The sequence below is a fragment of the Jaculus jaculus genome, chromosome 17 (genome assembly GCF_020740685.1).
Source record: "Jaculus jaculus isolate mJacJac1 chromosome 17, mJacJac1.mat.Y.cur, whole genome shotgun sequence".
Lineage (NCBI taxonomy): Eukaryota > Metazoa > Chordata > Mammalia > Rodentia > Dipodidae > Jaculus > Jaculus jaculus.
The window spans coordinates 16,963,288-16,987,225 of record NC_059118.1 but is presented as its reverse complement, the minus strand read 5'-3'; the positions used below and the strand labels follow the sequence as shown (position 1 = coordinate 16,987,225).

At 51.2% G+C, this 23,938-nt stretch overlaps 3 protein-coding genes across 4 annotated transcripts in view; all 3 read left to right on the top strand.

Annotated features, from left to right (window-relative positions):
• The window catches only part of Col7a1 (collagen type VII alpha 1 chain), a 48,367-nt gene extending 44,031 nt beyond the window's left edge, over positions 1–4,336 (top strand). The window contains exons 108-119 of the mRNA XM_045136259.1: positions 59–112; positions 185–247; positions 614–676; positions 763–879; positions 1,163–1,240; positions 1,344–1,397; positions 1,525–1,573; positions 2,791–2,823; positions 2,962–3,045; positions 3,245–3,340; positions 3,472–3,666; positions 3,981–4,336. Coding sequence (XP_044992194.1) covers positions 59–112; positions 185–247; positions 614–676; positions 763–879; positions 1,163–1,240; positions 1,344–1,397; positions 1,525–1,573; positions 2,791–2,823; positions 2,962–3,045; positions 3,245–3,340; positions 3,472–3,666; positions 3,981–3,997 — 903 coding nt within the window. The 3' untranslated portion in view covers positions 3,998–4,336. The remainder of the gene's footprint in view (positions 1–58; positions 113–184; positions 248–613; positions 677–762; positions 880–1,162; positions 1,241–1,343; positions 1,398–1,524; positions 1,574–2,790; positions 2,824–2,961; positions 3,046–3,244; positions 3,341–3,471; positions 3,667–3,980) is intronic.
• Positions 4,337–5,813: 1,477 nt separating this feature from the next.
• On the top strand, positions 5,814–6,143 carry Ucn2 (urocortin 2). The gene has a single exon (XM_004664204.1). It carries the CDS (start codon positions 5,814–5,816, stop codon positions 6,141–6,143), a length of 330 nt encoding a protein of 109 aa, XP_004664261.1.
• Positions 6,144–8,853: 2,710 nt separating this feature from the next.
• The window catches only part of Pfkfb4 (6-phosphofructo-2-kinase/fructose-2,6-biphosphatase 4), a 55,941-nt gene continuing 40,856 nt past the window's right edge, over positions 8,854–23,938 (top strand). The window contains exon 1 of one of the 2 annotated variants that reach the window (XM_045136788.1): positions 8,854–8,971. In XM_045136788.1, coding sequence (XP_044992723.1) covers positions 8,908–8,971 — 64 coding nt within the window. In that variant the 5' untranslated portion in view covers positions 8,854–8,907. Of the gene's footprint in view, positions 8,972–16,775; positions 16,891–23,938 lie in introns of those variants that run through there. The other variant, XM_045136787.1, reaches the window with a different exon arrangement.

The window sequence follows — 23,938 nt, the reverse complement described above, 5'->3', positions numbered from 1 at the left end:
GTGGGGGGCTGTGGGGGTCCTAAAGCCCAAGGCTGAATCCCATACCTGATGCCTACAGGGAGAAGCTGGTCTCCCAGGCCGCCCTGGGCTAGTGGGACGGAAAGGAGATATGGTAAGTGGAGGGTCCACCCTGGACGAGGAGGGACAGATAGCCGGGGCCAAGCTCACATTTTCTTTCCTCCAGGGGGAGCCTGGTATGCCAGGCCAGTCTGGAGCTCCTGGAAAGGAGGGTCTGATTGGTCCCAAGGTAAAGGGTCTCTTGATAATGGCGATAATGGCATGATACAGGGTGTAGTCATGGAGACTTAGGGCAAGGGAGGTCGTGAAAGGCTGGGGCCCTTGGGCATGGCGTGGGACTGGTTTTGATATTTTAGGGTGTGTTGGGATCACACTGGAGAGCTGGGATGGAAGGAAGCGGGGTAGAGAGTCATGGGCACCAGAACAGAGATTCCAGTGTGGTCTATGTTATGGGGTTGGTGGCTTGTAGCGTAATAGACACTCAGATCATAGAATGCTGTGGGCAGTTGGTCTGAGGGGCTCATGGGAGTTCGAGGATATGCACGGGTGGAGACAGTTCACGGCAGAGTGTTTTTCATGCTTCTTCTGTTCCCAGGGTGACCGAGGCTTTGATGGGCAGTCAGGACCCAAGGGTGACCAAGGAGAGAAAGGGGAGAGGGTAAGTTGAGCTCAGAGTTGTGTGACATTAGTGACTACACTCTTTGGGGAACCTTAATCACTGAATCTATCCTACTTCTCCCCAAGGGGCCTCCAGGAACTGGGGGCTTCCCGGGTCCCAGAGGTAATGATGGCTCTAGTGGCCCCCCAGGGCCACCTGGCAGTATTGGTCCCAAAGGCCCTGAAGGACTTCAGGGTCAGAAGGTAAGAGTCTCGAACAGTGACTCCTGACCCCTGAAACCTCTCTCTCTCTTCCCTTGTGTTGTTTTTAATGGTGCTGGGGATCGAACCCAGTGCCTGACCCGTACTGAGTTCTACTTACTAGTACTAAGCTATACTCCTAACCCTCCCTACCCCGGCTGCCTCTCTGAATTCTGAACCTATAACCTGTCACTCAGTCTTCTTACCCCAATCTCTGACCCACCTTGCCTGCATTCTGACCCCCAGCTGCCTCTGCCTCTGACCACTTGGTCCTTGTGTCTGACAGGGTGAGCGAGGTCCCCCCGGAGAGCATGTGGTAGGCGCTCCAGGGGCACCTGGAACCCCTGGTGAGAGAGGAGAACAGGTGAATGGGGATTCTCGAGCTTGGAATCAGAGGATTGGTGGGGCCTCTGGTGTCTGTCTGTTGAGACCCGAGGTCACAGCATGGTCCCATCTGTTGCCCATAGGGCCAGCCAGGGCCCCCTGGCCCCCGTGGGGAGAAGGGAGAAGCTGCTCTTACGGTGAGTTGGGTCTGGGTGGGCTGGAACACCTAGTACCCTGACCCCCCTTGTCCCTGTCTTTGATCTTTGCATCATGTGCCCTATGATTCATGGGCTCTTTGGGGTCCCTGTGGTCTTGTGTTCCCAGGAAGATGACATTCGGGGCTTTGTGCGTCAGGAGATGAGTCAGCATTGCGGTGAGTGGACCTAGCATGGAGTGGCCCGCCCCCAGCCTCATCCCAGCACACCTCGGTAGGGGCTGCTAAGCCCCTAGAACTTAAAAGGGAGGCAGAGAACAGAGAGAGGGATGGGTGAAGATGGATGGATACATGGAAGGACACAGAAGATGTTGCAGGACAGACATGCTAACAGAACTTTCCTTTAATGGAAGGAAACCTACAGGAAGACGTGGGTGGTCACAAGGCGCTCCAGATGCCCAGGGCAGCTGTATGTGGGGAGTGGGTGGTCTAGGGAGCAGAACTGGTCCTACTGGATGTGACATAGATGGGGGCAGTGATGACTCTGGGGGGTGGGGGAGCATCAGAGCAAAGCTCTGTTTCTTTGTCTCTTGTGATTGCTTTCACTGGGGCTGGAGAGATGGTTTAGTGGTTAAGGCATTTGCATGAGACGCCTAAAGACCCATGTTCGACTCCCCAGATCCCATGTAAGTCAGGCGCACAAGGTGATGCATGCACAAGGTCGCACATGCGTACAAGTTGGTGCACATGTTCAATTACAGTGGCTGGAGGCCCTAGTGCGCCAAGTCTCTCTCCTCCTCTCGCTCTCTCTCACAAATGAGAAGGCCGGTCTGTTGGGCTTATTCCAACACTTGTTCCAAACTCTGTGACTCTCTCCGTTTCTTGCCTTTCCCTGACCTGTTTCCAATTTCTCATCCCTGCCCCTTCCTTTCTCCTTCCTTCCTTCCTTCCTTCCTTCCTTCCTTCCTTCCTTCCTCCCTCCCTCCCTTCCTTCCTTCCTCTCTTTCTTTTCTTCCTTTCATAAGCATAGACCTTTCATTTCTGAGATATCTCCATAGCCCTCCCCCTTTTAAAATATATATTTTTTTAATTTATCTTAGAGAGAGCAAGAACTCCAGACACATGTGCCACTCTGTGCCTTTGGCCCTATGTGGGTTCTGGGGAGTTGATCCCTGGCTGGCAGCAAGTGCCTCCAACTGCTGAGCCATTTCTCCCAAAGCTCCTACCTGCTGTCTGATCTCCTCTGTCTTTCTGTCTCCTTCCCTCCTTCCCTCCACCTCCCGCGCGCTCTCCTCGGCACCTCCGTCTGCCTCTGTCCTCCGGCTGTCTCTCAGTACGCCTCATTCCTCATGTAAGTGTCCTTGCTCTTTCCTCTTCACGTCTTTCTCTTTGTCTCTTGCTCTCTCTCACTGTCTCTCTCTCTCTGCCCCTTCCAGCCTGCCAGGGCCAGTTTATGGCGTCTGGATCACGTGAGTAGTTTTTCTGTATTCAGAACTTTACACCGTAGGCCCCCTTCCCTGTCCACCACTTGGGTCCCCTTAGCAGGGGTGTGGCTGGGGTGGCGACCTATGATGACCTCGGGTGTCATGGCCTGCTCTGTGCTCCAGGACCCCTCCCCAGTTATGCTGCAGACACAGCTGGCCCCCAGCTCCAGCGTGTACCTGTGCTCCGGGTCTCCCACGTAGAAGAGGGTAAGGATGAGCGGTACCACGGGGTGTGCACAGGCGGGGTGTGGAGAGGCCCCCCGACAATGTTAGTAGTGCGTGCAGGGGATGTGCCATGCGCAGACGCACACAGATGCTCTTGTGCATGCTAGAGAGACAAGTGTTGCCCACCTCGCCCCAGGGCCAACAGATACCCCCTTCATGGCATGTTCCATCCTGCCTGCAGGCCAGGTGCCCCCTGAAGACGATGACGAGTTCTCTGAGTACGCTGTGTATTCTGTGGAGGAATACCAGGACCCCGAAATCCCTTTGGACGGTGATGGTGAGAAATGGGCTGAGACTAGAGAGGTGGGGCGGACAGAGCCCATCCCACCCCGTGGACTCCTATGGCACCCAGCTCCTCTCTGATTCCCAGCACCCCCCCCCCAATGACCTGACTTCTGTTAATCCCAGATCCCTGCTCCCTACCGCTGGATGAGGGCTCCTGTACTGCCTACACCCTGCGCTGGTACCACCGGGCTGTGCCCGGCGGCACGGCCTGCCATCCTTTCGTGTACGGTGGCTGTGGAGGGAACGCCAATCGTTTTGGGACCCGTGAGGCCTGTGAGCGCCGCTGCTCACCCCACGGGGTCCAGAGCCGCAGCGCAGGTAGAGACCTAGAAGTCTTCCTCGGTGAGGGCCTGGGTGGTACTGAGTCGCCTCAGATCAGAGCCTGAGTGAGTGAGGTGCCCTTAGGTCAAGATCCAGAATGAGCCGGGACAGTCCCCCAGACCACAGAACTGGCTGCGTCACCCCACTCTGTGGTCACTCTCCATGTTCCCTCCTCATATGTGGGTGCCCTGTCTGAGTCACCGTTGCCCCTCCTCCCCTCCCCCCAGGCATGCTTTTGCCGTGTTTCTTGCGACCGTCATGCTGGCAAAGGAGGTCAGAGGCCTGAACACTTTCCGACCTCTTCCACCCAGGTGCTGCCCAGGGCTGAGGCCCAGATGACGAGGTGACAGACAGTCAGCGTCCCCCCGGAGGAATCGGGGCTCCTCAGGGTCCTGCTGTCCTCTTCTTGGTGCTAGAGGCCTGTGTGCACGTGAGCGTGTATACGCGAGTTCAGTGACTGGGTCCTGCGGGTCTAGCCAGTCCCCCCTGTGGACAAATCCCCATTGTGTCTCGTGCCCCCCCCAGCGGATGACGCACTGTTTTGGGGGGGTGGCTGTGGGCAGTGAGCGGATGTGACTGGTGTGTGACCCGCCCCTTGACACAAGCCTGTGATGCCATGGTGCTGATGGGGGGGGGGGGGTTATTAAAGCTGCTATTTTAAAAGGCCCCTCCTCGTTGTGACTGGTTGTTTAGGGGATAAGGGCGTCAAGAGATAGTTTTGTTTTTCCCTCCTGGGGGTAGGGACATAGGCACTCACTGATTGATTATTATTTTCCTGTGTCCCCACCCCCCAACTCATCCTTCAAAAGGAGCAGGTAGGGTGGGGCCTCAGGAGATGTCCTCACTGCTCCCCAGGAGGGGATGAGTCATGGATGGAGAGGAGGGGGCTGCCTCATGCCAGGAAACATGCTCAGCTCCTACCTCGGGGGGCTGGGGGAGATAAAGGGGCCTTGACGTGGAGTAGAGGGCAGAACGGAAGACAGCATTGCCTGGCTTTTGCCCCAGTGTCCCGAGAAGAAGCTGGCAGTGGTAGGACTGGTGCTGGCTTGGGACGGGAGGGGTCTTGGGGTTGAGGGGACCTGGGTTGGGGATAGTGGAGGTGGCTCTGGGGTCTCCGTTCTGCTTCAAAGTTCTCCATTCTTGTCCTCCACCCTGGGTCGCTGAATGCTCCCTTGCCCCGAACCTGTCTCCTTTTTGTCCCCCTGGGGTTTTCTCTCTCTCTCTGGATCTTTCCATCATTCTGTCTCTAGGATGACATCTTGTCTGTGTCTATCTTTTTCCTTCTTTCTATTTTATTCTGCCTCCACCTTATTCCTCTCCATCTCCTCCTTCTTTCCCCCTTACTCTTCCCCTCAGCCCTCACCCCTAAACTTTCTCTGCTTCTGGATTTCTTTGTGTCTTCATCTCTCTCTCATTCTCATTCTTTTTTTATTTTAGAGAGAGTAACAGAGAGAGAGAGAGAATTGGTGCAACATGGCCTCAGGCGCTGCAATCGAACTCCAGACGCTTGCGTCACCTAGTGGGCATGTGTGACCTTGTGCTTGCCTCACCTTTGTGTGTCTGGCTAACGTGGGATCTGGAGAGTTGAATATGGGTCCTTAGGCTTTGCAGGCAAGTGCCTTAACTGCTAAGCCTAAAATGGTCTCACTATATAATCCAGATTGGCCTCAAATTCCCAATCTTGCCTCGGCCTCCCAAGTGCTGGGTCTACAGAATGCTCTCTTTAGTCTTTCTGATGAGCTCTGCTCTGTCTTTTTTTTTTTTTTTTTTGAGGTAGGGTCTCACTCTGGCCCAGGCTGACCTGAATAGAATTTACCATGTAGTCTCAGGGTGACCTTGAACTCACCACGGTCCTCCTACTTCTGCCAAGTGCTGGGATTAAAGGTGTGTGCCACTACGCCCAACTTTTTCTGTCTTTTTTTGTTGTTGTTTTGTTTGTTTTTTTTTGTTTTGTTTTTTGTCTTGGCTTCCTTCTTGTTTTCTCATCTTGTCTCTATTTCTCGATCACTCGCTTGGCCTCTGTAGTCACTCTCTCTCCAGCTCCGCTGTTTCATGCTCTTGCCATCGCTCTCCTTCCTTCCATGAATCATAGCCGACCAGAGACCCTGCCCTGAGCCTGTTTTCTCCTCACAGCCTTCCCCCAGATGACCCGCTGGGCTCTACAGTTGCTGATGGTCGTGATGTTGGGTGGGGTCCTGGTTGTCCCAGCAACTCCTACCCCAGCCTTGCAGCTGCTTCCCCAGAACTGTTCCCAGGCTCTTCCCGGCCCTGTGCTCTCAGATCGCCCCGCAGGGCCCTCAGCTGCCCGGAGCCACTCCGACAATGCTGTCTCCCGTCTGGGTCCACGCATCACTCTCTCGCTGGATGTCCCCATCGGCCTCCTACAAATCTTACTGAAGCAAGCCCGGGCAAGGGCTGCCAGGGAGCAAGCTACCACCAATGCCCACATCCTGGCCCACGTTGGTCGCCGCTGAGCGTGAAGGATGCGATGGCCCCCAGGATGGGAAGCCTGAAGGAAGACAACAGAGCTGGACAGTACTCTTTCTGAGCAGAGTGCGCACCTGAGCACCGTCATACTGGGACGCTGGAAATCACATCTGAGTGTCCCACAGGGTCAGTGTGTCTGGACAGCATGGACATTGCTTATATTCCCTCATAGTCCTACACGTGTCTGGACAGCTTGAAGGCTATCATGTCAGGTCATTTCTATAGGTGGCTGTGCCCCACAGTCGGGAAGCTTCTGGGTACTACCGCATCATGTTACACTCAGGATCCCAACACTGGGCCTGAGACCAGTCCATCTCAGACCCGTCGGCCCAGATCCTTGTATACAAAGAAGTGTGTGCTGAGGGTCATATGCTTATCTTTTTTTTCTGGGTTTTTCTTTTTCTTTTTTTAAAATTTTTATTAACATTTTCCATGATTATAAAAAAATATCCCATGGTAATTCCCTCCCTCCCCACCCCCACACTTTCCCCTTTGAAATTCCATTCTCCATCATATTACCTCCCCATTACAATCATTGTAATTACATATATACAATATCAACCTATTAAGTATCCTCCTCCCTTCCTTTCTCTTCCCTTCATGTCTCCTTTTTAACTTACTGGCTGGCCTCTGCTACCAAGTATTTTCCTTCTCACGCAGAAGCCCAATCATCTGTAGCTAGGATCCACGTATGAAAAAGAACATGTGGCGCTTGGCTTTCTGGGCCTGGGTTACCTCACTTAGTATAATCCTTTCCAGGTCCATCCATTTTTCTGCAAACTTCATAACTTCATTTTTCTTTACCGCTGAGTAGAACTCCATTGTATAAATGTGCCACATCTTCATTATCCACTCATCAGTTGAGGGACATCTAGGCTGGTTCCATTTCCCAGCTATTATAAATTGAGCAGCAATAAACATGGTTGAGCACATACTTCTAAGGAAATGAGATGAGTCCTTTGGCTATATGCCTAGGAGTGCTATAGCTGGGTCATATGGTAGATCAATCTCTAGCTGTTTTAGGAATCTCCACACTGTTTTCCACAATGGCTGGACCAGATTGCATTCCCACCAGCAGTGTAGAAGGGTTCCTCTTTTTCCACATCCCCGCCAACATTTATAATCATTTGTTTTCATGATGGTGGCCAATCTGACAGGAGTGAGATGGAATCTCAATGTAGTTTTAATCTGCATATGTTTATTTTTGATTTGAAGTTGTCTTTTCTTATCCTTTCCTTTTCCTTTCCTTCTGTCCTGTCCTGTCCTCTCCTCTCCTTTCCTTTTTCTTTTTGGATTTCTGAGGTAGAGTCTCACTCTAGCCCAGGCTGACCTGGAGTCTCAGGGTGGCCTCAAACTCAGGGCCATCCTCCTCACCGTGCCTCTGGAGGGCTGAGATCAAAGGTGCGTGCCACCACACCCGGCCTTGTTTGAATCTAGCTGTGTAGCCCTGGCTGGCCTGGAACTCGCTATCTCATCAGGCTGGCCTCCAACTTGTATCAGTCCTGCCTTTGCCTTCTGAGCGTTGGGATTATAGACATGTGCCACCACATCTGGCCTCATGCTCGTGTTCTGTGAGACAGCATCCTACCCAGTTGGCTGAGACGGTCAGGCACTCATCTGTAGGCATAGACATCCTCATCACGAATGTTTGTCCTGGGCGTGTGCGTGGGGTTGACGCTGTACACTGCCTGGTACAAGTCTCTGACATCTGTGTGTGTGAACAGGTGTGGGGGGGTGTGGAAAGGGCTTGGAGAAGAGGGTACTTGTCTACAGTGAAACATGCACGGCAGGGCATCGCCCTGTTCACGTCTTGGCACACTCCACCTGGCTCTTGGACATACATGGTTCAGGGGTGAGGGGGTGAACCCTCTAGGGCTCCAAGCCAATTCTGTTGAATTGTCCTGAGCAAATCTCTCAACTGTAAAGCAGAGTGATGCCATCAAGCTTCTTTTTAAAAATTTTTTTTGCTCCTTTTTATTTATTTGGGTGACAGAGAGAGAGAGAGAGAGTATGGGTGCACCAGGACCTCCAGCCACTGCAAATGAATTCCCCATGCGCCCCCTTGTGCATCTGGCTAACGGTCCTGGGGAATCGAGCCTTGAACCTGGGTCCTTAGGCTTCACAGGCAAGCGCTTAACCGCTAAGCCATCTCTCCAGCCCCCACCAGGCTTTTTACAGCTTTGAGTGACATAGCATCCATGAAAGTTGTGGCTGCAGGAGGAGCTCAACAAATGTCAAGTGACTGAAGGATGGAGGGTGCCCTGGAAACACCTAGTCATGTGCACCCAGGCAGTGATACATGAGGGCTGAGTCACACCTGGCTCCTCTGCCCTTCCATTCACCTTGCTCCCCGCCCTCTGACCTGGTCCCTCACTGTGGAAGGAATAGGTTTGGCCTACTTCACATTCCCATTCTGCACTGGGACTTTCCTGGGCGTGTGATCCGGGCTTGCCTGTGAATGAGGCCGGAGCTTGGGGCAGTGGAGACAAGTCCAGTGGCAGAGCAGAGCCGGCCCCGGGGCAGTAATGGGCAGCTCTAACTGGAGAGAAGCAACCCTAGCTAGGGTGCGGCTGGCAGCCTGGATGAGGGCCGGCCACCTCCAAACAGCCTTGGAGGGAGAGGGTGGGGGCGGGTCTAGGCGGGCTGGAGAGGCGGGGCTCCTCTGTTCCGAGCCTGCTGGGGGGCGGGGCAGGGTTACCCTACCCCTGCTGAGCTACAGGGGGCGGTGGCCCCGGCCAGTTCGGTGGCAGGATGGACAGAGGCACATTAGGAGGCAGCTCTCTGACCGACCCGGGGAGGGAGAGCTGCGGGCAGGGTAGGCACGGGGCAGCGTGGGGAGGGTGGGCATTGGGAAGAGACCTGGAAACAGTGATGGTGGTCCAGGAGGGAGGGTGAGGGTGTTTTGGGAGGGCGGGGAGGCATCTCAGGCTAAAGGGGTGCTCTGAGAGGGCATCAGTGGCCTGGAGGGGAGGGGAAATTGTCGCCTTACAGGGGAGAGGGAGCTGGGCCAATTGGGGGGGGGGCAACTATAAATAGTGTGTTGCTTTAGCCAAGGGGGAGGGACGGCCAGCTGGAGCTGCCTGGAAGTCCTCCCCACGTTGCTCCTTGCTGGCCTCCAAAGGGTCATGTTCATCTAGGTTCTCCTCTTGTGGGTGACCCAATTTGAAAATTATTTTTTTATATAGTATGGTCTTAGTCCTTAAGTCTGTTTCTAGGGCACCTACTGTGTGCTCCGTATTGGTCCTGAGCTTTTCTGAAGCGCCTACAGTGTATTCTGTCTTGCTTACGAAACCTCTCTGAGCTCTGTCTTTGTCCTGGCTGTCCCCGAGTCACGTGGAGTACCTACTGTGTGCCCTGTGCCAGGCTGGAATCAGGAAGTGCAGGTCAAGGCTTACAGATTTGCTTCTGGAAGAGCCTGCATGTACCCAAGTTGGAATTTCACACTGTGAGCCCTGGGCCCAGGATTGACACTGGGGACAGTTCTTCCTGAAAATGGCTAAAGGAAGCTGGGATTCCTGGAAAAATCCCCACACCCCAATAACAACATCTGATCAGGGTATAAGAAACAAGGGAGAAAGCCAGGGCATTGGTGGCGCATGCCTTTAATCCCTTGGGAGGCAGCGGTAGGAGGATCACCATGAGTTTGAGGCCACCCTGAGACTACATAGTGAATTCCAGGTCAGCCTGGACTAGAGTGAAACCCTACCTTGGGGGGGGGGGGAGAAAAGAAAGAAAAAGGAGAAGGGCGTTTGCAGAAAGCAGCAGGCCCTGTTCACATGCCTGGGCCCATGGCTTGTTATTACGTGTGCTTCTGTGCGTGTGTGCGTGGCGTGTGCATTGGTATGTGGCATGTACGGAGGCTCCTGGATCTTTATCCTGTGAACTGTAGACTGTTGCTTCCTGCCGAGAATGGGCAGCAGATAGTGTTTGATTCTTCGGACCTGTGGATTGAGGACTTTGATCACCCCACGGCTTCTAGCCTGGAATACTGGGAGGAGGTCCAGTGGTCAGCGCTGAGGGCACCCTGGGAGCCAAACCAGGGTCAGGCCAGGCAGGTTCACAGTTGGTGAGGAGAGGCTGAGCTAGCTGGGTTCACACATGAGTGCACACTGACATCTCAGCATGCCTTTCGTGACCGACGTGGGGTAATTGGCACACTTGTTGGATGTCCTGAGAAGGAAGAAGCCACGGAGGCCACTTGTTCTGTTGGGAATCTCATCTACTGATGCCGGAGGATCAGAGGACCTAGGAGGGCATTTCAGTGGAGGGAACAAGTATGAGCATGGGTGTGGAAGTGAGAAGTGTGGCAATAAGGCAAGGTGTAGGAGGTGAGGCTTTGAAAGCTGGGAGCTGAACCTCTTTCTGGACTATGGGGCCGGGTGTTATCTTGGATCCTCCTGCCTGGACTCTTTTAAGTTTCCTATCCAAGAAATGAGGCTGTGGAAGGGGAAATGGGGAATACCCTCAGAGCAGATAAAGACCCAAAGGGAGGGCGCGTAGGCTTCTGATGTTGACCTGTGGCTCCCTAGTTGGATATATGGACTTGGGAGGGTGTGTCTGGGTCAGCTCAGGGTCAGTTGGAAAGAGCAGAAGGTGCAGTCGGGTGTGGTGGGGCACGCCTTTAATCACAGCACTTGGGAGGCAGAGGTAGGAGGATCGCCGTGGAGGTCAGCCTGAGCTAGAGTGAGACCTTACCTTAAAAAACAAAAGAGAGAGAGAGAGAGAGAGAGAGAGAGAGAGAGTAGAAGGGGGCTGAAGGGATGGCTTAGCAGTTAAGGCATTTACTTCCAAAGCCAATTCTCTAGGACCCACGTTAGCCAGATGTACAAGGGGCGCATGCATCTGGAGTTCATTTGCAGTGGCTGGAGGCCCTTGCATGCCCATTCTCTCTCCCTCTCTCCCTCTTTGTCTGTCAAATAAATAAAATAATTTTTTTTCAAAAAAAGTTTTTTTATTAACTTCCATGCTTTAAAAAAATATATCCCATGGTAATGCCCTCTCCCTCCCCCCCATTTGCCCCTTTGAAACTGCATTCTCCATCATATCCCTTCCCCCTCTCAATCAGTCTCTCTTTTATTTTGATGTCATGATCTTTTCCTCCTATCATGATGGTCTTGTGTAGTGGCAGGCACTGTGAGGTCATGGATATCCAGGCCATTTTGTGTCTGGGGGGAGCACGTTGTAAGGAGTTCTACCCTTCCTTTGGCTCTTACATTTTTTTCTGCCACCTCTTCCGCAATAGACCCTGAGCTTTGGAAGGTGTGATAGAGATATTGCAGTACTAAGCACTCCTGTCACTTCTTTCCAGCACCATGATGCCTTCTGAGTCATCCCAAGGTCACTGCCATCTGAAAAGAGAAGATTCTCTACCAAAAGTGAGAGTAGCATTAATATAAGGGTATGAACATTAAGAGAAGTGCTTACTAGGCAGTTTGATAAGCATAGTATATACATTTAGCCAGGCAACAACAGATGTTACACCCTTAGGGCTCATGACTACCCCTGTTTTAGGTTTTCAGTATCAGGGATGTATTCCTCCCATGGAGCGGCCCTCCAGTCCAAGTAGAGGGCAGCTGGTTTCCTCCATGACAGACATGCCGCTATTGCACCCATTGGCTCATTTGGCCTGGATGGCCAAATATGAGGCTTGCAGTGTCCACTGTTGAGTATCTTCACTGGTGATTTCTCTCTCTCCCATTGAACTGCATGCAAAATGTCTTCTTCCAGCTTTCTGTCAGCTAGTCTATATGGAGGAGGTTATCAGCTCAGTTCCAGCAGGGTTTCTCAGTAGCCTTGCAGGCCAAGTATGTGGAATCTTCAGCAATAGGGTCTTACCATCTATTCCTGGTAGGAAACCAAGGGCTTCAGCAATGGCCTATAATGTTTTGGGGGCATCAGGGACCTCCCTAGCCAACAACTCACTGGAAGGTATCCCATCCCTGGCACTGAAAATTTTCTAGCAATGATCTATGGCTCCTGAGTGTTCCATTGTCTGAGAACAGAGGATTCCATATGATTTATTTATATCCTCTTAGATTTTGATTAGCCCTCCCTCCACCTTTCCTTTACTCAATCTCTTCCCCTGACCTCACTTTGGGCCTTTTCATCCCTATTAATCTATTCTTCTATTTATATATATGCAATACCATCCTATTAAGTACCCCCCTCCCTTCCTTTCTCTTCCCTGTATATCTCTTTTCTAGCTTACTGGCCATTGCTACTGAGTTTTCTTCCTACTTACACAGAAGTCCAATCATTTTTAGCTAGGATTCACATATGAGAGAGAACATGTGATGCTTGGCTTTCTGGGCCTGGGTTACCTCACTTAGTGTAATCCTTTCCAGATCCATCCATTTTCCTGCAAATTTCATAACTTCATTTTTCTTTATCGTCGAGTAGAACTCCATTGTATAAATGTGCCATATCTTCATTATCCACTCATCAATTGAGGGACACCTAGGCTGGCTCCATTTCCCAGCTATTGTGAATTGAGCGGCAATAAACATGGTTGAGCAAGTATCTCTAATGTAATGAGATGAGTCCTTAGGATATTTGCCTAGGAGTGCTATTGCTGGGTCATATGGTAGATCTATTGTTTAGCTGTCTTAGGAACCTCCACACTGATTTCCACCAATAGTGTAGAAGGGTTCCTTTTTTTCCACATCCTTGCCAGCATTTATGGTCATTTGTTTTATGGTAGCCAATCTGACAGGAGTGACATGGAATCTCAACGTAGTTTTAATCTGCATTTCCCTGATGACTAGGGAAGTAGAACATTTTTTTAGATGCTTATATGCCATCCGTATTTCTTCTTCTTCTTCTTTTTTTTTTTTTTGGTTTTTCAAGGTAGGGTCTCACTCTGGCTCAGGCTGACCTGGAATTCACTATGTAGTCTCAGAGTGGCCTCGAACTCTCGGCGATCCTCCTACCTCTGCCTCCCGAGTGCTGGGATTAAAGGTGTATTTCTTCTTTTGAGAACTCTCTATTTAGTTCCATACCCCATTTTTTAATTGGCTTGTTTGATTTCTTATTTAATTTTTTTGAGTTCTTTGTATATCCTAGATATTAAAGCATATTTTTAAAAAAAGAGAGAGAGAGAAGAAGGTCCAGAGCTGCAGCATTTCTGGAGAACCAGGCTTAAGACTGGGTGTAAGACAATCATGGCCCCCTGCCCTCCCCTGGTCTGGTTGCCCAACTCAGCTCTTGACTGGCTCTTGGGGGGCAGCCTTTGAAATGAGTATTGGGGGCTGAGTAGGATATGAGTGTGTGGCGGTGGGGTTTCTGAGGCTAGGGTGTCCCCAAGATCACCTTGGTAATGGTCAGGAGACAAACAGGAGGGTTGCCTATACCAGGAACACAATAAGTGGCTTTGGAGAAGGAGGGACAGCCGGTGGTCACAAGGGACACCCTACTCATGACGAGCTGCCTGTAATGTGCTCAGAGCTGCCACAGTGCTCACTCCCACTCCCTCTGGGAGTGTAGGGTGGACAGTACAACAGGAGAATGAGGAAAGAGGAAATGGTTGAATCTGCCTGAGGCAGGGCATTCCCCAAAGTAGGCAGGAGAGCTTGTTCCAGGGAGGGTCCGGTTCGGCTTCCATCACGAAGGCGTCATGATCTTTACTTTCCATGTGGTGGGCAAGACGTCCACGTCAAAGCCATCCTAAGAGCTTTGGCCAGGCTTTGAAGAGCTGGGTGTTGACGTGAACTGACTCAGGCATGGGCTATGGAAGGAAAGACCTGGGAAATATGCACTTACTGTGAATGACATCAGCTCCTGACTTCTGGTTGGGCACACATTGGGCAGAGAGAGAGAGAGAGAGAGAGAGAGAGAGAGAGGGAAGAGGAGAAAGGAAGAGATGAGAGAGATACCCTGCAAGAAATATGGTAGGGGTCGTCACTAGAGGGCAGTGTGACCCAAGTTCAAACCATGCTGGTTAGGACTAGAACAGAAAGTGTAGTTTGGGGAAGCAGGGCTTGCAGACAGAAGAGGCCTGAACTCTCCTGAGCCTGGCAGAGACCTTTAAGATGGTTTTGTTGCTGGCGTCCTGCCCACTACATAGGAGATAAAGCCAAGCCCAAGACAGTGAGGTCCTTGAACTTCTGGATGTCTCCTTTACTTACCCTTTGCCCCAGTGCAGTTCCAAAGTCAGGGAAGGAGATCTAAATAATAGAATGTAGATGCCTATTTGTTTTAGAATGGGTTTCTGAGATTAACACATTTAGTCCACAGTACAATCTTGTAAGGTTGATGCCTGCATCCTATTTTTCCAATACAAAGAGAGAAACTCACTTAAAAAAAAAAAAATACATAGAGGGCTTAAGAAGATGGCTTGGCAGTTAAGGCACTTGCCTGCAAAGCCAAAGTACCCAGGTTTGATTCTTCAGAACCCACGTGAGCCAGGTACACAAAGTGGCGCATGCATCAGAAGTTCATTTGCAGTGGCTGGAAGGTCCTGGCATGTCCCCCGCTTCCTCTCTCTCTCAAACACATAAAAAAAAAAAAATAATTTTTTTTTTTTAAATTAACAAAACCTGGGCATGGTGGTGTGCATACCTTTAATCTGGGAGGCAGAGGTAGGAGGATCGCCGTGAGTTCAAAGCCACCTTGAGACTACATAGTGAATTCCAGGTCAGCCTGGGCTTGAGTGAGACCCTACCTCTAAAAACTGAGAAAATAAATAAATAAATAAACTCAGTATTAAACTTAAAGAAAATATTTATTTATTTGGGAGAGAGAGAATGGGCGTGTCAGGGCCTCCAGCCACTGCAAACAAACTACAAACTCACATGCCACCAGATGGCTTACATGGGGAATTGAAACGGGGTCCTTTGGCTTTGCAAGCAAGTGCCTTAACCACTAAGCCATCTCTCCAACCCCTCATTACTAAAACGTTAATTGGGCTGACTACTTGGGAACTTTCAGCTGTGAGTGAATGCTTTCCCTTGGCTGGGTTCCAGGCCTAACCAGGCCGAGCCAAGGGGAGGGTTCCCCAGCTCTTACTCTGCACATGGTCTCCTTTACCCAGTCCAGCTCCCCACATGGCAGGAGCTCCTTGAATTTTTCTCTTTTCTTTCCATGGTTTTCCCAGGCATGCCCCCACCATGTGGGATATCTAGCCTCATGGGTGTCTTTCCTTGGCTCTGTACTTCCCTCAATAAATATAATTAATTAAAAAAAAAACCTTTAATTGGCTGGACTAGAGTGAGACTCTACCTCGAGAAACCAAAAAAAAAAAATAATAATAATAAAATAAAATAAAAAGAAAGAAAAAGTTTAATTGGGCCAAGTGTTATGGTGGCCCATTCCTTTAGTCCCAGAACTCAGGAGGTTTGAGGTAGGAAGATCACCTTGAGTTCAAGGCCAGCCTAAGATTACATAGTGAATTCCAGGTCAGCCTGGGCTAGAGTGAAACCCTATTTCAAAATAAATAAAATAAATCCTGCCGGGAGTGGTGGCACACGCCTTTAATTCCAATACTTGGGAGGCAGAGGTAGAAGGATCGCCGTGAGTTTGAGGCCACCCTCAGAATACAGAGTGGATTCCAGGTCAGCCTGGGCTAGGGGAAAAAAAAAAAAGAAAGAAAGAAAAGATTTACATAATCTCCTTGAGGCTGGGGAGATGGCTTAGAAATTGAGGCACTTGCCTGTGAAACCTAAGGATCCAGGTTCAATTCCCCAGTATCCACATAAAGCCAGATGCACAAGGTGGCACATGCGTCTGGAGTTCTTTTGCAGTGGTTGGAGTTCCTGGCCTGTCCAGTCTGTCTCTCTCTCTCTCAAATAAATAAATAAAACTTAAATCCTAGAAAGAGAATCAAGATTCTGCCAGGACTTAGTTAAATTCCCCCCCACACACACACACAAACTCCAAGCTCTCCAGGAGCCAAATGGAGAAACACGATGCATTTTTGAGCCATGTCCCGTCCATGTGAACTAGGGGAGTTTTTCCTGCGTGGGTGAACAGCAGCTCCTGTGGACCAGGGAAAATCCTTGTGGATGGGGGGCAAAGGGGGGGGGCAGAGCCCGAAGCCGGCCCATGTTTGGAGGGCGCCAGGTTGGGTCTGGACTTCCCAGGCACTGGGGAGACCAGAGGACCCGTCGCCACTGCCCTCCTGGGCTTCTCTGGGGGACTGGGGAGTGGCCGAGGTCACGTCCTGCAGCCAGTTGAAGCGACAGGCTAGCCTAGCTAGCACCCTCGGGGAGCCCACGGGTGAGGCCCGCGCAAACCAGCACAATCGGGCTGAGAACGATGGATGCGCGCATCCGGGGCGGGGTCTGCATAGTCCGGGCCTTGAACTCTCTGAGCATGCGCATTCTCGATCTCGCCACGAAGGACGGATCGCGCATGCTCCAAGACAAAAAAAAAAATGTGGGGGGGGGGCGAGTTTGCGCACGTGTGTAATCGGAAGACGGATCCTCTTCCATCGGGGTGGAGCCTCGTCGCATTGGGGCGGGCCTGCGGGAAGATGGACCAGAGCTGTCGCCGCTAGAGGAGGGGCGGAGCCCGAGGGGCGGGACCCCAGGTGGCCCGAGGTGGCCCTGTGGCTCGGTCAGAAGCGACGCTGTCCGATTGATTCATCCCGGCCTGGGGGTGGGCGTGGGTGGGGGTGGGGGGGGCGTGTGGGGGAACGAGGGATGGCGTCCCCAAGAGAATTGACCCAGAATCCCCTGAAGAAGATCTGGATGCCCTACAGCAACGGCCGGCCGGCTCTGCACGCCTGCCAACGTGGTGGTGAGGAGGGGGGCGCAGGGAGAGGGAGGGTGGGTGGGTGGGCGGATGGATGGATGGGTGCGTGGATGGGTGGCAGCTGGCCCTGGGCATTTGAGAGCCAGGGCGCAGGTGGGGAAGAGGGAACAGGTGAGGCTGTTGGGACTGGTGGGAGGAGTCGGCGGCAGGTGAGGGCGATGGTGACATGTGGCGCAGGTGACGGTGGTGGGGCCGAAGATGTGAGTGTTGGCAGCGCAGGGATGGGGAGATCATCTCGGCTTCTTGGGGGCCCCAGGTCTGCCACCATCACCCTGGGAAAGCACCTGGTCCCCTACTCTGTCCCCAGTTGCCCCTCCGTGGTCATGGTGCTGACCTTCCGATTCTCCTGACCTGTACAGCTGAGTGGGCAAAGCGTTCTCGGTCCCGGGAACTGAGCTTTGTAGCTGTAGACAAGATGACCGCGGCTAGTCCTCAGCAGAGGACAGGTGTCGGTTGGCCTTAAAAACCAAGTTTTGGGAGGAACTTCTGGGAAGTACAGTTGCGGGCAAGAGAAAAGACGGAACACCACTCCCTGTGGACCCATCTTTGTGCCCACCTGCGCGTGAGCCCACACGTCAGTTCAGGAGTGAATGACAGAATGGGGAGGTGAAATCACATCTAGAAGCTGTGCTGAAATTTGCTCCTTGCTGAGTGACTCACCTCCTCTGGGATCCTGCCTGTTGCAGACGTACCTCGGCGACTGGCTTTCTGCTTGTCTTTTAAAATGAGTCTGCAGGGCTGGAGAGATGGCTTAGCGGTTAAGCGCTTGCCTGTGAAGCCTAAGGACGCCGGTTCGAGGCTCGGTTCCCCAGGTCCCACGTTAGCCAGATGCACAAGGGGGCGCACGCGTCTGGAGTTCGTTTGCAGAGGCTGGAAGCCCTGGCGCGCCCATTCTCTCTCTCTCCCTCTATCTGTCTTTCTCTCTGTGTCTGTCACTCTCAAATAAATAACTAAAAAATGAACAAAAAAAAAATATTAAAATGAGTCTGCAAGTTTTGGATGACCAGGGGGGAAAAAGAGAAAAATTGTGTCAGGAGAAACTGAAACGTCATGAATTTTCAACTTGGCAAAGACCTCTAAGAACATTTAGTCCAACTGGAGGTACAGATATGGAAATGGAGATTAGACAGTTGCCCAGGGTCTTCCTACACTCCAGCCCTCTGCTGTGAGAGATAAGGGAGAGGAGGGTCCTCTGGGCCTGTACTGCCAAGCCAGCCTGAAGCCATTTTTCAGCCTTGACCAATGGGAGCCTAAGGGAGAGAGGTGTGTGTATCTCTAATCATACCTTGAGTTCTGGTTTGTAAACAAACAGCTCTGGCCTGGCTGGTGGTGGCTCTGTCCTTAGTAAAAATACTGGTGGGACCATGGCTATCCAGGATTCACACTTTGAGTCTCCTGGGACTATGGTCACATCCTAGCCAGCTCTCCTTAGATCCTTTTGGAGACATGAAGGCAGAAATCCCTCTCTCTTGAGCACTTTTTTTTTTTTTGTTTTGTTGTTGTTTTGAGGTAGGGTCTCACATTAGCCCAGGTTGACCTGAAATTCACTGTGTAGTCTAAGGGTGGCCTCGAACTCATGGCAATCCTCCTACCTCTGCCTCCTGAATGTTGGGACAAAAGGTGTGTGTCACCACCCCCAGCTCTCTAGCTTTCTGCTGGCCTGTTAGGACTGTGTTCCTGATCCGGGGGGTGGCAGGGCTGTACTTACCACAGAAAGAGGAAGGAATAACCTAGGTTTTGGAGACAAGAAAACTTAAACCCACATCCTGACCCAGCTATGTGACCTTGGGCAAGAAGCTGACCTTGGGTTATATATATAGGATGAGACCATCAATCGCCTTTGCCCCGTGAAGTGGCTGGGAGCCTCCAATGAGTGAATCCTTGGAAGCTGGAAGTAGATCATTTTCTCACCTCCACCGTTTTTCTCTTCTCACTATATCCCAGTTGGGGGATTAAAGCATCAACCTCAGCCAGCCCCCCATTACAGATGGGAAGGGAGCTGAGACCCTATGAGGAAGGAAAAGGGCTCAAGGACGTGCTCATGGGGAAGGGCCTGTTTCTCCATGCTCTTGAGTGTGAGGTGATAATGTGATGGTTACAGTTGTTACAGTGTCAGGGTGTTGGGGTAGACAGGGCTGATGGCTCACATCTTCCTGGAGGAGGCGGGGCATCCCACATGTGCGGCTCCTATGTCTCCCAGTGCAGCATTCTACCCGAGCACATTGAGCTTGGGGTTATGTGGAGGGCTGCAGGGACAGTCAAAGCCCTAGGAATGAGGTAGCTGACTTGGTCACAGGGCTCTACAGAGAGGCGGGAACACTACCTGCTGCTGGGGTGTGTCAATGCCATGGCTTTGCTCCAGTATCTAGTCCCCAGCTCTTCAGGTTGCTGGGGCTGATTGACATTTTCTACCCCCACATGCCATTAGCAGTTGATAGATAACATTTAATAAATCATGCCTGGTGTGGTGACGCGCGCCTTTAATCCCAGCACTCAGGAGGCAGAGGTAGGAGGATCGCTGAGAGTTTGAGGCCACCCTGAGACTACATACATACTACTCCAGGTCTCCCTGAGCTAGAGTGAGACCCTACCTTGCAAAAAAGAAAAAGAAAAAGAAAAAAAAGAAAAAATAATAAATTGGTAAAATTCAGAACTTTTGGGCAGGTGGGACAGGGGCTAGGGTGGTGAGGGGTGCAGAAGCATGGTAAGCAGGTTATTGTTTTCCTGAGTTTTTTCTCAGCCAAAAGGTGGCAAAATGGCAAGATTATTTCTGTGTGAGAACAAGACTAGTGTGTACATGGGGCCACAGAGGTCTCTGGATGGGACTGTCATGTCATGTTGCTTTGTTATTTATTTACTTGGCTTTTCGAGGTAGGGTCTCACTCTAGCTTGGGCTAATGTGGAATTCACTATGGAGTCTCAGGGTGGCCTCGAAGTCATGGCAATCCTCCTACCTCTGTCTTCTGAGTGCTGGGATTAAAGGCGTGCCACGCCTGGTTTGGCCTTATTTTTATTTTTATTTTTATTTTTATTTTTTTTATTTGCAAGAAGAGAGAAGAGGGAATGGGTGCACCAGGGCCTCTAGCCAACTGCAAATGATGCAGGATCATTAGGTCATTAAGTATTGCAGGCAAGTGCCTTAACCACTGAGCCATCTCTCCGGCCCGCTCTCCCTCTCTCTCTCTCCCTCCCTTCCTCTCTCTCTCTCTCTTTTTAATTTTCTTTCTCCCCGCCCCCCAGGTAGGGTTTCACTCTAGGCCAGACTGACCTGGAATTCACTATGTAGTCCTAGGGTGGCCTTGAACTCACAGTGATCCTCTTACCTCTACCTCCCGAGCGCTGGGATCAGCCACCATGTCCAGGGTCACATGCATCCCAGGATGTGTGCATACTCACTACATAGATAAGAATGACCTTGATCCTCCTGTCTCGTCTTTAGAGTAATGAAATGAAGGTGCCCACCAGCACACCTGGTGTATACCACGCCGGGGAGTAAACCCAGAGCTTTGTGTATGGTAGGCAAGAACTCTGCCAACTGAGCTCCATCCTCAGCCTCCTATATGGTTGGTTGGTTGTTTGGTGTGTGTGTTCAGCCACGGGTGTCGTTCCTCAGTACTAGGTACTTTTATTTGTTTTGTTTCCAGGTAGGGTTTCACTCTAGTGCAGTCTGATCTCAAATTCAGTGCCTCAGAGTGGCCTCAAATACCCAACAATCCTGATCCTCCTACCTCTGCCTCCAGGAGCCACCATACCTGGCTATTGTTTTATTTATTTATTAAGTATTTTATTTATTTATTTGAGAGAGCGAGAAAGAGGCGGGGGGGGCGGGGGGGTGGTACCAGGGCCTCCAGCCACTGCAAAGGAACTCCAGAGTATGCGTCACTTTAAGATCTCTTCTTAGCCGGGCGTGATAGTGCGTGCTTTTAATCCCAGCTGTGAGTTCAAGGCCACCCTGAGAATACAGAGTGAATTTCAGATCAGCCTGAGCTAGGGTAAGACTCTACCTCGAAAAACAAAACAAAACGGCTGGAGAGATGGCTTAGTGGTTAAGCGCTTGCCTGTGAAGCCTAAGGACCCCCGTTCAAGGCTTGATTCCCCAGGAACACATGTTAACCAGATGCACAAGGGGGCGCATGTGTCTGGAGTCTGGAATTCATTTGCAGTGGTTGGAGGCCCTGGTGTGCCCATTCCCTCTCTCTCTCTCTCTCTCTCTCTATTTGCTTCTTTCTCTCTGTCTGTCACTGTCAAATAAATAAAAATGAACAAAAAATAAATGGAACAGGTATTTTTTTTATTTTTTACTTTTATTTTTTTGTTTTCTCGAGGTAGGGTCTCACTCTAGCTCAGGCTGACCTGGAATTCACTCTGTATTCTCAGGGTGGCCTCGAACTCATGGCAATCCCCCTACCTCTGCCTCCCTAGTGCTAGGATTAAAGGCGTGAGCCACCACACCGGCTGTATTTGTTTTTTTTTTAAAGATCGTTCTCCAGCGAGGCCCATTGAGGTAGGAGCACGTGTGGTTCAGGAGTCCTCTCTCAAGTACACTCCAGGGACTTGTGCCTTCTTCTCTGGTGAAATGCCCAGGAGCAGGCAGGCGCTCTTTGTTGCCAGGCATGGCATGTTTCAGCCTGTTGGCTTCCAGGGCCCCGATGGCCTCCCACCAACATACAGGAAAGGGCCCAGAGAGGGAAGCTGAGATGACATGTCATCAGACTTCCTTCCCCATGTGTCCTGCTGTCCTGGTTGCGCGGCGGCAGCTTCCTTGTGGGCTCAGTGTTGCAGCTCTGGCGGGCTGTGGGGTACTCCATGGTCATTCCTCCACCTCTGGGACTTTTATTGGGCTTTGCTGTTGTTTTCATTTTGTCCAGGCAGAGTCTCACACTAGCCCATCCTGACCTGGAACTCACTGTCTAGTTTCAGGCTGGCCTTGAACTCACAGGGATCCTCCAACCTCTGTCCCCTGAGCGCTGAGATTAAAGGCGTGCGCCACCACACCCTGCTTGTGCCTTGCTGTTGTAAGCAGAAGTTGCCTTGAGCTTTGTTTGTGAACTTTGGTTTGTTTTGGGTTATTTCTCACCATGACCAACAGAGGTGATCGCTGATTTATGGCCTTGTTTTGTGCTCAGGCCTGTGCTGCGGCCTTGACCCCGCGTGTTGCTTAGTGGTGGTGGTGGTGGTGGTAAGTGGGGTGCTGTCACTAACCACTGCGAGGAGCTGATGGCTATGGGAGGAGACCGGGGCCATCTCTGGGAAAGCTGGAGATGGCAAGAGGGAGTACAGAATCCCAATCCTGACTTCATGGGAGTTGTTCCGGAGGGGACTGTGGGAGGAGGTGGCTGCATCAGGAGGGCCAGGGCCAGGTGGGTTGCCCCTGATAAGTGGCGCTGCCTAAGAATTGCTCTGCAACTCCAGGTTAGCCTGGACAAGAATCGTGCTAACAGCAGCAGACCCAGCCATCTGATGACTACAGAGCTTTGTCTAAATTGTTTTCCTCTTGCCTTTTTTTTTCTTTTTATTTTTTTATTTTTTTATTTTTTATTTTTTTTTTTTTAAACAATTTTTTATTTACTTATTTGAGAGCAACAGACACAGAGAAAGACAGCTAGAGGGAGAGAGAGAGAATGGGCGCGCCAGGGCTTCCAGCCTCTGCAAACGAACTCCAGACGCGTGCGCCCCCTTGTGCATCTGGCTAACGTGGGACCTGGGGAACCGAGCCTCGAACCGGGGTCCTTAGGCTTCACAGGCAAGCACTTAACCGCTAAGCCATCTCTCCAGCCCTTTTTTTCTTTTTAAATTACATATGGAAGAGGGCTGGAGAGATGGCTTAGCAGTTAAGGCACATGCCTGCAAAGCCCAAGGACCCAGGTTTGATTCTCCAGGTCACACACACCCACACACACACATATTTTTTTTGTATTGAGACTACATAGTGAATTCCAGGTCAGCCTGAGCTAGAGCGAGACCCTACCTCAAAAAACCAAAATTGAGAGAGAGAGAGAGAGAAGTGAATAGGGTACCTGGCAGTCTGTGAAGAGGGGGTAACTGGTTGAGGAGAGGTGACAATTCCTCACATCAGTTCATCAGCCATCTGCTATCTTTTTTTTTTAAAATAATTTATTTTCATTTTTATTTATTTGCAAGCAGAGAGAGAGAGAGAGAAGATAGACAGACAGAGATAGAATGGGCATGCCAGGGCTTGTAGCCACTGTAAATGAACTCCAGATGCATGTGCCCCTTGTGCATCTGGCTTACGTGGGTCCTGGGGAATCGAACCTAGGTCCTTAGGCTTCACAGGTAAATGCCTTTACCACTAGGCTATCTCTCCGGCTCCTTTTTAAAATTCTTTATTTATTTTTGTTTATTTACTAGAGACAGAGTGAGTGAAGGAGAGAGAGAGAGAGATAATGGGTGCACCAGGGCCTTTAGCCATTGCAAATGAACTCCAGACACATGAACTAACCTGTGCATCTGGCTTACGAGGGACCTGGAGAATCAAACCTTGGTCCTTAGGCTTTGCAGGCAAGTGCCTTAACCTCTAAACCATCTGTGTAGCCCTCTGCTATGTTTTTACTGGCCCAGGTCCCAAGGAAGCTTCCTGAGGCTTCCTAGGTGAGGCTGCATTTGGCCACATTGTAAGCTGAGCTGGGTCACAGGCTGGCATTGTAAATTGAGCTGGGACAGGCTGGCAGTCCTGCCCCTTGGTGTTTGTCCTAGCCAGGTGAGGCTCGGGGAATAGTAAACAAGCCCTTCTCCACCTCCACTGTTGGTGACTGCAGGTTGACACACTGACCTGGCATTGACTCATGGGATGGTGATTAGGAGGCTGTCAGAGGGGCTGTCCCTGTGAACTTTGGTCTGGAACTCTGCTCTCTCAGCCCTGTGTGGCCTTTATCCTAATGGACTTCTGAGTGCCTCCGTGGCCAGTTCCTGAACATAAATGCTGTGTCAGGTCCCAGGGCTGTCAATGGTGCAGATACTGCAGAGCTACTCCAAGTGATCAATCTGGAGAGAGCAGATCATTAGTGAGGTGACC